The 15,607-nt window shown below is 40.4% G+C and overlaps 1 protein-coding gene across 1 annotated transcript in view; it reads left to right on the top strand.

Annotated features, from left to right (window-relative positions):
- The window catches only part of nup214 (nucleoporin 214), a 71,425-nt gene that overhangs the window by 25,606 nt on the left and 30,212 nt on the right, over nt 1-15,607 (top strand). The window contains 12 exon segments of the mRNA XM_034192224.1: nt 463-599; nt 2,201-2,289; nt 2,387-2,470; nt 2,809-2,842; nt 2,845-2,957; nt 7,831-7,989; nt 8,127-8,227; nt 11,213-11,407; nt 11,629-11,717; nt 11,793-11,876; nt 12,113-12,418; nt 12,685-12,852. Of these exon segments, the coding sequence (XP_034048115.1) occupies nt 463-599; nt 2,201-2,289; nt 2,387-2,470; nt 2,809-2,842; nt 2,845-2,957; nt 7,831-7,989; nt 8,127-8,227; nt 11,213-11,407; nt 11,629-11,717; nt 11,793-11,876; nt 12,113-12,418; nt 12,685-12,852 (1,559 nt within the window).

The raw sequence follows: 15,607 nt of genomic DNA, 5'->3' as shown, positions 1-15,607 counted from the left end.
CAGGTGAAAAGTGAGCATCTCCTTCACCTTCTATAGCTGCTGGGGTCCTCGGCACTGAAGCACCTGCATACAGGAATCATGTCCAGAGAAACATGCCACTTGGCTCAAGTTTTTAAGATCGAGTCCTCAGAAAAATAACTATTAGTTACGTTGCCAAATCGTTACTTTGCAGATTACTCAAGCTTAAGCGTAACCAAGTTAAATTGCTAGTTACCTTATTAGTTACATTCAGCAGCTGCCAACAAGTTGCCTGCAGCTGCTAATAAAGTAACTGTATAAAGCTGCTAATGAACTAACTGTATAAAGGAAACAAAAAAGTAACTAATAAAGTAACTGTGGCACACTGCTCCATTTGACAATAACGGTACTTTGACTGGAGGCATAAACACTTGATTGAGGTGTCCTGTCTAGATGTTTATTTGTGCTAAAGTCTGTTTTGTATTCTGTCTCCTCTGTATTTAGATCTTCTGTACTGGAGACTCTGCCACCATCCAACCAGTTATTCTCCATAAGTTCATCTGTGCCCAAAACAGAAGTCTCTGATTCCAGCAGTTTGACAACTCCTCCATTCTCTGGCAGCAAGACACCAGCCATGATAGGTAACAAAGGCCTGCCTAATTAATTAAATCATCAGAAGTATTGCATTATGTAGGCTTCTTATGTATTTATTTTTATTTTACGCTAAATATTTTTGTTAAATGATAATTTCACATTATTTCATAAACAGCAGTTTTTCCTCTTTAAAACTTTAGTAATTTTTATATTCTCTACAACAAAGGTTTGGTGGTGCAGGATATATAAAGGAGTCACCCTGTCTGTCTTTGAATCTTTTAAGAACAATTCCTCCTAAACCATTTGGTGAATTTTAGTGAAACTTCACACAGTCGTGCATTATGGGCCTGTCACACCTTATCAATTTAGCCAGCATATGCCGATTTATGAAAAATCTGGTGAATATGCTGGCTGCGTCAAATAAGTTGTACATCTGTCACACCATGACGATTAGCCAGCGTATGCTGAAAGGGCTGTTTCCACCGAGTGGTCCAGGTTGGTGTGGTACGGGTCAGAATGGTTAAGTCTGGCTTGGCTTGCGTTTCCACCACTAGCAGCACCCTTTTGTTTGGTAGGCGGAGCATGTATATGTTGACATGGACGTCATCCAGCGTGCGTACACTATGATGCGGCCTCGTCCCTCCACACAGATGACAAACAGAATAATTGAACATTTTTTTTAATTTAATTTCATTTTTGTCTTGGTGGATCATGGGATTTATTTTCATTGCGTGAAGAGTACTGAAGAGTCAACTGATGCCTGTGGTAAACGCTGACGTGAATGAATGAGGTGCTGTGACTTTTCAACTTTTAAAATAAGTTAATTGTCTTGTTGTGGAATAAAGCACCGGCATTGTCTGGTTCAGGCTGAAAAACGCACTTCAGAGCAGAAAAATCAGAGGGACTTTTTAGTAAACACTACATTTCTTCAGCCACAACAAGGAACTAAAGTGTTTTCAGACATCGCTTTCCAAAATATGTACACTTTATGTGGATACGTTTTCATCAGGCTGTGATGATGAATCCAAATGAAATGACAGGGAAGCTTAAGACTTTATATTTACTCAGTGTGTGTGAATGATTTTAATATTTGAAACAGTCTGAACTATTTGGATGACTGCAGCTTTCAGTTGTTGAGCCAGTCAGTGGACAGCAGCGGGTTAAAGTTTTGGGTTCGCTAGACATTGTCTCTATGTATTTCGACTTATGAGTAACTTACAAGTAACGTGTCAACAATCGCTTAACTTGCATACAACTTATAGTATGGCCTGCATATGCAGGACGTATGAGCCATGGGCTGGCATGCATCAAAAATATTGTGCCCGCACAAAATTTTTTCCATGAACTTGCTGTAGTACAACATATACCAGCGTGCTTCAAGGTGCTCTTAACTTATTCTTAACTTATTAGACTTACGCCAGGATGTTCAGCATATTTTTAATATATCGGCATGCACAGGCTGAATCGTCAAGGTGTGACAGGGCCTTTATGAAGATGTGAATGAAGGGAAATTCTGGTCCAACGTGTTCAAGGGCAGAGGACAAAGGATTACTGACCTTGACTTTGTGAGCAAAGTTGTGATCTGTGAAATCAGTGGATAGCCTGATTGCAGCACCAATTGTTATCTATCTTTTTGTTTGTTTTGCAGCACCCATACGTCCAGTCCAAACAAGCACAACACCTACAGTTGTCCAGAAACCGACCCCTGCTTCACAGAGCCGTAACTCCACTCCACAGGTCCTGTTTGTGCTTTATGGCAGTGCCCCCACACCAAACATGTTAATTAAAGGACTCATATGTTTGAATGCACTTTATCTGTTATTTAATTGTGCAGGCTGCTGTTAATGTGAAGGCCTTGGAAAAGCAGCTACACCAAAAGAAAGACACTGATCCTATTATGGCTGCCATGTTGGAAGAGGTGAAACACAATATCTGTTTTATCATATAACTAATTAGTCATTTGGGGGTTTGAAGGGTTTCATCTTGCACTCAGTCATATTCCATGAAAAGCTAGGTGCTATCTAAGCAAGCAATAAGTGACTGTACACACCTAATTGTCTTTTTTGTTATTGTGTATGTTCATGGTCAATTTCAAACTTTTATCGTTGAAATTTAAGTTGTCATTGAACTAAGTGTCTGTCCTTTTCTTTTGTTTGGTATTCATATATGCGTTTGATATTTCTTGTATTTTGATGTAATTATTGTCACTTAAAAGGTGAAAAAGTTTCATAACTCTGCCTTTGTTTGACGTGTCAGATTGCTCATTTCCAGAAGGAGCTGGCTGATTTTAAGACAAAAGTATGAAACATGATTTCAAGGTTGGTACCAGCGAGGAGATGAAGACACTGAGGAAAGAGTCAGAAGACTTCCACATTTTCACCCTTGAGATCAAGGAAACGACAGAGGTAAGACTTGTTTAAAAAAAAGAAAAGAAAAGAAAAAATGCTTATGCCAGTCAGTGGTTTTATTCAGATACTTTGGATTTAGTAGTAGAGAAGCTCAAATCTTCGACTGGACTGGGTTGCTTGATGCGAGGACGTTTCGCTTCAAATCGCAGAAGCTTCCTCAGCTAAAATTCTTGCTCTGGTAGTCTGACTTCTGTCTGACCCTTGTCAAGAAGGAACAAACAAGCCACAAAAGCTGGAGTTTTAAACCTAACCAGACGCCTCTTACCGAGAGGCAGACTGCTGTTGGCTAGTGACTAAACAATTGCTTTAATTAGTTAGCACCCTCCTAATGACAGGGTAGCTGTCCCTCCTATCGATAGGACTGATGCCTCTCCTGATGGCGTGAATGACTCATTACCATGAACAAAAGACTGAAACTGCTTTGATCTAAGTACCCCATTGTAAACAGGGGACAAAGCGTGTCTCAGACCCCCTCCCCGGTTAAGGCTAGGTTTCAACTGTTTCACATAGAATGCCTCTTTCACCCCTCTCTCAAACCATTTCTTCTCTCTGGCTAAGATTTTAACTTCCTTGTCCTAAAACATGTAGTTAGTGTCTTTAAGGTGGAGATGAACTGCAGACTGAGGTCCACTGGCGGCCTCTCTGTGGTGCTGGTATAGCCTTTTGTGTAAAGGTTGCTTAGTCTCACCTATGTAGTGTTCGTTACAGTTTTCCTTACATCTCATAGAATACACTACATTGCTCTGTTTGTAACTAGGGATCCTGTCCTTAGGGTGAACTAATTTCTGTCGCATGGTGTTAACAGATTTAAAGTAAACTGGGATTTTGTGCTGTCTGAAGATCCTCTGTAGTTTTTCCCCTACTTCTGCTAAATAAGGGAGAGACACTCCTCTTCTTCTTGTCTCCATCTCCTGTCTATCTGGTCTCTTTGTTCTCTGGGACTTCTGCATTTTGTCCAGGGACCATCATGGGTACCCACATACCGTGAGGGCTTTCCGGACAAGTTGTTGTTGTTTAGCCCTTCCCTCTGCAGTTGTGGGCACCTGTAGGGCTCTGTGTTGAAGAGTCCTGATCACCCTGAGCTTGTGTTCAAGGGGGTGGTTTGAGCCAAAGAGCAGATATTGGTCAGTGTGAGTGGGTTTTCTGTAAACCTCTGTCTGGAGCTGCCTGTTCTCTCCAGTCGTAACATCACAGTCCAAGAAGGCTAAATGGTTGTTTCTGGCATCCTCACATGTGAACGTGATATTGGAGTCCATCGAGTTGATGTGTACTGTAAAGTCCTCAACCTCTTGTTGCTTGATTTTAACCCATGTGTCATCGACATATCTGAACCAGTGACTGGGAGGGATGCCCGTGAAAGACGTCAAGGCTCTCTTCTCCACTCGCTCCATGTACAGATTGGCCATAATGGGGGATACCGGAGACCCCATCGCACAACCATGGATCCCCCTCGCATCAAGCAACCCAGTCTAGTCGAAGATTCAAGCTTCTCTACTATGGAAACCACCTGGACAACTGAGACCCTACACAGAAACTTTGGATTTAACTTTTTTTTCCCTTTTAATCCTTTGCAAACTTAAAATACCCCTTCATCCTTCTGCAGGTTTGGAATGGCGATCAACAGTTCAGCTAACTACCGCTGATAACTCATATTCTCTTCAATCTGTGACACAATAAACATATTTTAATGTCGCTCCAGTGGTAGCTGCAGAAAGCACGCAGAAATTTGGGTTATTGTCAAAGAGTAACGTCAGCACTCAGGCTGGCATTAGTAGTTTAAAGTGGAAACCGTTGGAGATAAACTCACAGTTAAGATTAGGCAGATTTGGGAAACATGGCATTAGATTAGCATTTTCTGAATTAGTCAGTCCACCTTATCTGGTACTAACATGTACACCACTTTTTAAAATAATTTAAATGGACTTTCTTCCCCATTCTGATACCTTGTTTGAATTTCAGTAAGTCATTTCAATCTATTTATTTCTATAATAACACCAAATCACAACATACAGTAGTGTTCAGAATAATAGTGCTATGTGACTAAAAAGATTAATCCAGGTTTTGAGTATATTTCTTATTGTTACATGGGAAACAAGGCACCAGTAGATTCTCACAAATCCAATAAGACCAAGCATTCATGATGAGGCTATGAAATTGGGCTATTAGTAAAAAAAAAAAATGTAGAAAAGGGGGTGTTCACAATAATAGTAGTGTGACATTCAGTCAGTGAGTTCGTCAGTTTTGTGGAACAAACAGGTGTGAATCAGGTGTCCCCTATGTAAGGATGAAGCCAGCACCTGTTGAACATGCTTTTCTCTTTGAAAGCCTGAAGAAAATGGGACATTCAAGACATTGTTCAGAAGAAAAGTGTAGTTTGATTAAAAAGTTGATTGGAGAGGGGAAAACTTATACACAGGTGCAAAAAATTATAGGCTGTTCATTGTTCTACAATGATCTCCAATGCTTTAAAATGGACAAAAAAAAAAACAGAGACGTGTGGAAGAAAACGGAAAACAACCATCAAAATGGATAGAAGAATAACCAGAATGGCAAAGGCTCACCCATTGATCAGCTCCAGGATGATCAAAGACAGTCTCGAGTTACCTGTAAGTGCTGTGACAGTTAGAAGACGCCTGTGTGAAGCTAATTTATTTGCAAGAATCCCCCGTAAAGTCCCTCTGTTAAATAAAAGACGTGCAGAAGAGGTTACAGTTTGCCAAAGAACACATCAACTGGCCTAAAGAGAAATGGAGGAATATTTTGTGGACTGATGAGTAGGGCTGTCACGATTAGGAATTTCTTGAGACGATTAATTGTCAGACAAATAATTGCGATTGACGAATATATTGTCTATTTTTATTTTTTTTTTCCCCTTCTTTATATTCTACTATTGTAGTATAATTACACAACTCTGGAAGAATGTTTGGCTTCTGTGAGTGGAGAAACTGGGAACGTGCACCATTTTTATTTTTATCTTCATTTCATACAGTCCCAACTTCTGATTTGTGGTTGTTTCTGTTGCATTTCTGAAATTGTTTCTCCTCATCAGTCACGTTTTGTGCTTAAACACTACATTAAGCTCAAGATTGAACAAATAAATACCTTTGGAAAATAACAGCTGTTAAAGTTCAGAGTTCTCAGCTGCTTTTTGTGATCTGTGCTTCTGAACATCACCACATCACCATGTCAGGGTTTTTTTTTTTTTTTTTTGTGGCTCAGTTCATTCATATATTCTCATTTTTAAATATGTTTTTAAAGATATTTGACCGTTTATTTCATCTCATGATCTCATAAATTCAGCATATGACGCGCACTTGGTGTGAACAGGATGGTAACGGCAGAATCACACCTTTAGAGAAAGTTCAGAGAGAAGTAAAAGCTTCACGTTTTGGTTTTGTTAACATGTTCACTCGGGTTAAAATCGTCTCTCTGCTCCGCGCTCGCTGTGCACTGATGGTTCTCAGACTGTAACGTGTCGCGCCTGCATTCAGGAATCTCCCTCACGCACCCCCTCCCAGTCAACAGCCTGCAGACTGCGCTGCAGCCTGTTGACTCCGCGCACACGCACACACATACACACATACATACACACACACACACCGACAGCGCCGCATTTTAGATGGCTTTTGAGAAGACGGCCGCTGTTTTAATCGGCCGTCCAAATGGCAGGACGGATTGCCTTAAGACGAGAGCGAGGCTGCAGCCACAATGACGTTAGATTCTGAGTCGTTTTGCTAATTGTGGATAAAATAAATAATTCACAGTAATTGAATATGAAAAATAACTGCGATTGACGAATATTGTAGTAATCGTGGCAGCCCTACTGAAATTGTTCTTTTTGAGTCCAAGGGCCGCAGACAGTTTGTGAGACGACCCCCAAACTCTGAATTCAAGCCACAGTTCACAGTGAAGACAGTGAAGCATGGTGGTGCAAGCATCATGATATGGGCATGTTTCTCCCACTATGGTGCTGGGCCTATATATCGCATACCAGGTCATGTTGCCTTATGCTGAAGAGGACATGCCCTTGAAATGGGTGTTTCAACAAGACAATGACCCCAAGCACACTAGTAAACGAGCAAAATCTTGGTTCCAAACCAACAAAATGTTTTGGAGTGGCCTGCCCAATCCCCGGACCTAAATCCAATTGAGAACTTGTGGGGTGACATCAAAAAAGCTGTTTCTGAAGCAAAACCAAGAAATGTGAATGAATTATGGAATCTTGTTAAAGAATCTTGGAATGGAATAACAGCTGAAAGGTGCCACAAGTTGGTTGACTCCATGCCTCGCAGATGTGAAGAAATCATGGAAAACTGTGGTTATACAACTAAATACTAGTTTAGTGATTCACAGGATTGCTACAAAAGCAGTTTGAACATAATAGTTTTGAGTTTGTAGCGTCAACAGCAGATGCTACTATTATTGTGAACACCCCCTTTTCTACTTTTTTTTACTAATAGCCCAATTTCGTAGCCTTAAGAGTGTGCATATCATGAATGCTTGGTCTTGTTGGATTTGTGAGAATCTACTGAATCTACTGGTACCTTGTTTCCCATGTAACAATAAGAAATGTACTCAAAACCTGGAGTAATCTTTTTAGTCACATAGCACTACTATTATTCTGAACACTACTGTACGTTGCCCAAAGTGCTTTACAGATGCTCTTCACCATGTCTACCTGCCTACATGCGCTGTGTTTCCGCCACATGGTTAGCTGATTAGTTATTTGCTTTAATGAGCAATTGAACAGTCATACCTAATGAAGAGAGTGATCTGTGATGATTGTTTCGCTGCTTGCCCGTTATGTCTCCCACAATAGCGTACTGTTGTGTTTTCAGCCTGTTCAGATGTTTTTTTGTTCTGTTTTCAGTCTCTTCATGGAGACATTGGTATACTGAAGACAACCTTACTGGAGGGCTTTGAAGGACTAGAAGAAGCAAATTCTCAGAATGAGCTCAGCAAAAGCAAACAGTACTGGCATCTTCTGTGCAAGAAACCTCTGGACCCTCGCAGTGAAGAACAGCTGAAGGTTAGGCAAAAAGAAACGGTAGAAGATAATGATATTGGCACATCTGAATGTTTTTCCTAAATTTTAATTTAAGGCTTTTACTTTGCTTGTCAGTATAATGATGATCAATTTGGCTTTGTAATCCCTCCCTTGTTCAGGAGATTCGCAAACTGTACCAGTATGTCAACTTTACTGTTGATGATGTCAACGATGTGTTGGATGCCCAGTGGGAGAACCATGTGGAAAAGAAAAAAACAAAGTAAGTGCAAAGGTCCACTGGTGTTCCTAACAGTTTGGTCTGTCATCACAAAGTGGCTTTCCAGGCAGTGTCTTTCTCGCATCAATTGTTCTCAGCATACAGTCTTCACAGGTGGCTTTTCTACATCGTTAAGGGGTGTAGTCAAGCTCTTTAACATCTTCTGCCATCAGTGATAGATTTTTACAAGCGGACAGGAAGGGGGAAATATACCTAGCAGAATCGGAATATCGCACTGAAATTAATATTTGGCTCTGCTTTGGGATGTGATGTATTTCCATTTAAATGAGCTTTTGTATCGGGCACTATCTCCGGATTCATTTGATTTGACCATTTGAAAGTCGGCACTGCTTGCCAACCATGCATTCAAAGCAGGTTGGTGATATTATTTTCAAATGTGATGCAGTGTTTTCTCAGCATCATGTTGTTGGACTAATAGCCCAAGTTTCTGTCCTTTTCCCATCCAACTTACAGATAGCCCACCCAGTCACAGACCAGGCATGAAAACTTTAGAAATGATGTCATTAAAATCCATTTTATTGTGTTGCATTTCATTGCTTACATCGCACAGAACTTTATAGCAGTACATGTAGACGTTTTGCTTAGTGCCTACAGCAATGACAAAGAACATGAGAATTTAACCACCAGAAGTTCTCTGTTTTCTTGCTTATTGTTCAAGTTTGAAAAGTGTACCGTCTGAAAGTTTCAAGTCATGGGGCCTTCAGCTTTGGCTTATACGGTTGAAACTTAAACCTCTGGGAGGCATTTTCAAACCAACATGTTATTTGGAATATGTCTGCCTATGCCAGTCAGTGGAATACAGTATAGATATAGAGGGTTTTCAATCACATGGCCGATTTGCTGCAGGATAGGTGCCGTCTCCATTCTGGATTACAAGGAGGCTGGCACGTGATAGAAAAATGGAGAGAATGTACGGTTATTACGAGGCTTTAAATCCTCGAGATAAAGCTATTTATCGTGATAGATGTGTAGCAGTTGGTTCAGTATATCCGTATCTTATACCAGATAGTGAATTTAGTGGTGATGTAACGAACTGGCCGACAGTGTCACACTGTGATATTGTGAACTAGGAAGCTGCCGACCAGCTAAGCCTCGCCGGCCTCCTGCAGAGCATCACAGCGGAGCTCTGAAAGCGGAGGTCGGTCTTGAAGTCCTGAGCAATTTCTCTCACCAGGCACTAGAAGGGCAGCTTGCGGATCAGCAGCTCGGTGCTTGAGGACCACAATGTAAATAAGCATCTATATTGGAAGCGATCTTGTGTTATCCTCTGCAGTATTTTTATGTATTCTTATATAATTTTATTGCCGAATAAAATAAAATTCTGGGAGCAGTGGATTTCTGGTAGCGGCAGATCCCTCTCAGCGCCACGGTGCCGTGAGGCTTCTTCACGCCGACGTTGAAGCTTCTGCAATTGTTCGCCAAATGCACATAGCGTATCACAGCGGCCACCACATTGTAATCCAGAATGGCCGCGGGACACAAAATGACGTGATTGATACGTCACATGAAAACCCTCTATACAGTATAGCATACCTACAGTGAAGGGGTGGACTTTGTCATCACCTGTCTTTCCTTTTACAAGATTTCAATTCAATTTATTTTCATTTATGTAACAAAGCTGCCTGTACAAGATACAGGGATCAACGTTCTCCAACGCTGCGGGGGATTTCCGTCAATTGAGCTGTCAAAAGACAGGATCCACGCTGACACAAAATCAGGGTTGGACACAAGATATAAAATGTACCCCATACCCAGGACACGTGCGTCGTGTTCAAAACATTCAAAAATCAATTTTAAGAATAACATCTTTGGGTTTTTTTGTTTTTGTTTGTTTGTTTGTTTTGTTTTTGTCTTTTCCTGCTCGCAGTGAGTCTCCTCGTCTGTTTCTGTGTGTCCTGTGTGCACTCCGACGGAGGGAGGAGCACTTGGGGGGGTCAGCCTGCTGTGTGTTTGTGTCTTACAGTGTGGCAGTAACACAGCGAGCAGACTGCAGAGTTTTCTTTCAAAGTCTGTGCTGAGTGTCTCTGAGTGTCCTCGCTGAGGTTAAAACACAGCTGCAGAACCCACAAGACATTAACAACAAACACTGATGTTTGGTTTTCCCTCCTAAAAATACAACTAAAATCTCTTCCTGAGGACTGCATGATGTCAAATATGCTCACAAAACCTTATTATCTCTCAATCAGGTCACACTTTCTACATAAATACACAAATTCTTGATTGTTCCTGCTCAGACTGCAAACCAGAGGTGAATCCAGACAGAAAGAGGATGCTGTGTGGGGGCGTGCCTTCCAAAACACTCCTTGACTAATGGTCTACTTTTGAAGACATTTTACATACTGCTACTACTACTTATTATTGTTATTTTAGCAACTAAAATGTTTAAATCAGCATTTCTCTGGGCCTAAGTTTTACTATAGTTCTGAACTAAGTTTAGTTGATGAGCCATATAAAAATGCGTTTAGTTAATTTAACTTTTCTGCATAACTAAAGTGGGATGTGAAGCAATATCCTTTTTTAATGTAATGTCTATGTTACGGTTTAAAATAACCACACTCAATCAGTGGCAGCTGTAGATTCAAGCAGGTGTAGACATTCAAACTAAGACATGCAGGAATGTAACTAAACACCAGAGGGGGCTAGATGGTCACCCCCCCCCCCCCCCATGTTTTAGTCTTTCTAAAACATGATGCTCCATTAGAAAAGTGCAGCAATGGTTAGTGAGTGAAATATAATCTTGTTCAGTAGGAGAACAATTTGCTGTTTTTTTTTTTTGTTTGTTTGTTTTTTTCCAATTCAACTAACCTGCATGTCTTTAAGTATGGAAGGAAGCCGAAGCACCCAGTGGAAACCAACACAAACACAGGGAGATACATGCAAACGCCACAGAATTATTCAGTTGTTGGAGTTATTTGTGTTCCAGTTTCTCTTCAGTTATGTGGCATGTTATATTTGTTGCCTTTGCAGGTGCATGGTGGTACCATGGAGACATAGACTGTTCTCTTCACTGTCTAACAACTATTACATCATCAACCAGCAGAAGAGTAGATTGGATCAGCTGATTCAGAAGCTCACATCCCTGTGCCTCTACAACAAGCCCTCCACTTGGTTAGATGATCCACCACATGCAACCCAAAGTAATGCCACAGCAACACCTGCCAGGTGGGAAATAGCACCAGAAAAAGGAATATGAGGAGGGAAATGAGAAAATAAAATAAGATCTTAATCATAAGTTACAGTTTTGAATTTGCATTGAGCACTTTTGCATCTGGGCTGCTGTCACTGTAATCATTGTTCTCAGTGCTTCACTTGGGTAATGGTTTAATTTAGATTCAACAAAGAGATGCATCAAAATTATATCTGTTTGTCTTTGCATCACCCAGTATGGAAGCTGAGCTTGCAGCTCTAAGGGATGCACTCCTAAAAACCAGGCTAGACAACACACCTTCTAAGACTGAACCCGTGTCTCCAGGTTCGTTATAGTCATAATTATAATGACGAGTTCACAATTTTAACAAAAGTTAACTGCAGTTGTTTCTACTTCCAGTTAAGATATCGTCAGCTAAACAGTCTCAGCTGCGTAACTTCCTGTCCAAAGGACGGATGCCTCCTGTTCGCTCGACGGCACCAGGTACTTTCAATGTGTCCATAATTCAGCAAAGTCAGTAGCTTTCAAAAATGTGAATGTGTCATCAGTGAATCTGCTAATGGCACAGAAGTAAAGCTAGAAGAGTGCAGTCACCTGGATGTGTCATATTTGTTAATGAGATTTCATGTTTGCTTGAGTCTTACAATGTTAATTGTTGTAAATTCTTTCTGATACCAGTGCAGCTATAAGGGAAGTCTGTTGTAATGTTTGTCTTCCAGCCAACCTGTCTCGCTCAGCTTTCCTTTCGACAAAATACTATGAAGACTTGGATGATGTGAGCTCAACGTCTTCCCTGTCCCAGTCTCTGGAGCCTCACCCAGCTCACTTGGAACTAGAGGAGGAGGAAATCCAGTCAGAATTCCCTGTGACTTCTTTGCCCCCAGCATTGTCCACCCCCCGCCATCCCACAGTGGTTAGAACTCCCTCCATCCAACCCGGATTTGGGGCTATTCAGTCCACACCTTTACCCAAAGTCCACTCAGTACAGGGCATGGGCTTTGGACTCAGCCCGATTGCCAACCCTGGTAAGTAAATTGTGTCAATGTGATAACTGTGGAATTTATAGAATGAGCTGAAACAGTCGCTCACGATCCATCATAAAAACTATCAACAATCACAGGCCAGTTGTAGGTCAGTGCATAAGGTGAACATTTCCGATTACATACTGCAGTGAAGTCCTCTGATCAAACATCTTGGTATTTTAAAACCACAATGATACCTTTGAAAATCTACCAATATTAGAAGTAGGCATGCTTGTTTCCACAAATGTTTGTCTGTGTTGATAATTCAGTTCCAACCAGTAAGATCAACCTCAGTGCGGCGGATAGCACTGCTCTTGTCACAAAGACGGTGAAACATGGTGCTCCACTGACTGAGAAGACCATACCTGTGACCATCTCTGCTCAACAGGCTGCAGCCACCGCTGCTCTCCGTAGACAGATGGCCAGCCAGAAGCCCGGTATTAAGAACAGAAAAAATTCTGCCGTTCTTTGAATGCGACTTGTAATTATTTATTGTTGAATGCATTTAGAAAACTTTATAGGCTTGTTTAATAAGCACTTTTTATGAATTGTAGTTCTTGCCATACCGGCTGTAGTTCACTTGGGGGAGTCATAGACTTCCATACCAAAATGATGAGAGCTTTGTAGCTTCAGCAGTTTTAATGTGCAGCAGCTCAGTTCAGTGCTCCTGCAAATTCAAGTGTAACTAGTCAAGAAAAAGAACATTTTTCTTTCTTGCATGGACTTTGAGAACTGATAATTTTGGGGTGCTGAATCCAAATCTGAGCTCAGATTACCTCTATCACATCACGTTCTTTTGCAATCTGCATGTTCCATATTGATGGATTACGCAAACGTTACTCATTCACTCACGGGTTTGATGCCACTAATCATGCACAAAAGCAGCTCCAAAAGCATAGTTTTTAAACCAGGTTTGTGAAATATGAGCAAGAGGCGTAATATCATTTATGACGCTGGAGACTTGCAAGACTGCAGCTTTTCATTCAGTGTTTGATAAGAGAAGTAGCCACGAAGTTAGAAAAATAGTTCTTTCCAGACAAAGTAGTGAGGTTAAGAAATGTTATTTTTAAACATATGTTTGACTGTAACAGCATTAGTTTCTTAAAAGGAACGTTTGTTATTGTGTGACGTTACTTTAATACTTTTATCAAAAGAGCGTATTTTGGAGTACCACTTGGTGACCAGGACAAAAATTAGGGCGCCTCACCAAGTTTGAACAACTTGCGTCGAAACACTGAGATCCTGGTCTCAAGGAAAATGCTAAGCTTAGATTTTGTGTGCCAATGGTTTGGAGAGAACCAAAAAACCACTAAGATAACTGCCACTTCTGCCTTCTAAATGTCAAGGGATTTAAACATTTGCAATACCCCAGCATACCATCTGCTATATGACCGGTTCCCCACACTGATAAAATACTATACTGTATCCATTTTCACCAAGCTCTCCCAGACATTGATGAGGGCGAGTTTACTTCTTCCACATCTTCATCCACTTATGATGAAGAAGAACAGGATTTAGCACATAAGGCATGGGATGCAGGTCTTCTGTGGGTTTGCCTGCATATCATTCAAGTGACTGGAGACTTTTTATTGATTCCTCAAAAAGAAGCCTAAAATGTGTCTTACGAGATAATGGGAACATGTATGGATCCATCAGTATAGGACACTCTGTCACCCTGAAGGAGAACTACGCATTACACAAACATCAAGGTTGTGCTTGAAAAATAGAAATACTGAGATCAGCAGTAGTTGATCGGCATGGATTTGAAAATGGTAAATTTCCTATTGGGACAACAAGGAGGTCACACCAAATATCCCTGTATTTTAATGCTACTGGGATAGTAGAGCCAACGAAGACCATTGGGTAAAAAAAAGAATGACCACCAAGAAATACAATGTAACCTGGAGAAATGAATATCATAAATCAGAAAAACATCACTCTACCACCATTGCACATCAAACTTGGACTAATGTAGCAGTTTGTCATCACTTGATCGTTCTGGAGACCGTTTTGGCTACATATGCTCAACCATTCCTGGCTTTAGCTATGAGAAGAAAAAAGCAGGGGTATTTGATAGGCTTCAGATCAGAACATTGCTCAAGGACTACCACTTCATGACTACATTAAGGCTCGAGCTTGGAATGCATTTGCTAATGTGGTGTATAACTTCCTTGGCAATAAAAAAAAGCTGACAATTATAGAGAAATGATGAAGGAGCTTCTCCTCACCCTGCAAGAACTAGGGAGTAGGATGAGCATTTAAAGTGCACTACTTGCACCACCACCTGAGCGAGTTTCCCGACAACCTTGGCGACTTGAAGAGCAGGGCGAGCGTTTCCATCAGGAGACCACAGTGATGGAAGAAAGTTACCAAGGTCGATGGAACTGCAGCATAATGGCAGATTACAGCTGGAGTTTGATGAGAGATGCCCCTTGTGCAGTTCATAAGAGTTCAGCTACAAAAAGGATATTTGTGATGTCTTAACATGACTGCTTTTGTGCAGAGGTATGTTTTGGATTTATGCAACACTACTAGTCATTTTAAAGTGGCATTGTTACCTTTTTGTTTATTTATTGCATGCTTTTGATTTAAAGCTGCAAATTTAATTCTGTGAGAGACACAAAACTAAGAAAATAGCTTTTCAGTGATGTCTTACCTGTGTACCCGCGTAATGCTCCAGATTGTATTTTTTTCAATAGATTTCACTTATTTAGTATTTACACACTGTGGTCAATAATGCACAAAAAGAGTGCAAGCATAAAAGTATTTTTGGAAATGCATTCCCATTGCAAACATTATTCCATGTATGTGTGCTTAAATGCAACGTAACTTTTTTTTTTTTTTTTTTTTTTTACTTTTGGCAAAAAAAAAAGGTTTTTTATTTAATGTTTTCATATCTCATAAACGCAATGTGATTGGCAAAAACTAACACCAGATTCGGATTTAGTGCCCCCAAATTACCCAAAAATGTGTACAAATGTGTTTATCTATCTATCTATCTATCTATCTATCTATCTATCTATCTATCTATCTATCTATCTATCTATATCTATCTATATCTATCTATATCTATCTATATCTATCTATATCTATCTATATCTATCTATATCTATCTATCTATCTATCTATCTATATCTATATCTATATCTATCTATCTATCTATATATCTATCTATATATCTATCTATCTATC

This window comes from Thalassophryne amazonica, chromosome 17 (assembly GCF_902500255.1).
Source record: "Thalassophryne amazonica chromosome 17, fThaAma1.1, whole genome shotgun sequence".
Taxonomy (NCBI): Eukaryota; Metazoa; Chordata; class Actinopteri; order Batrachoidiformes; family Batrachoididae; genus Thalassophryne; species Thalassophryne amazonica.
The sequence above is the reverse complement of the archived record's forward strand: the minus strand, read 5'-3'. Positions and strand labels throughout refer to the sequence as shown.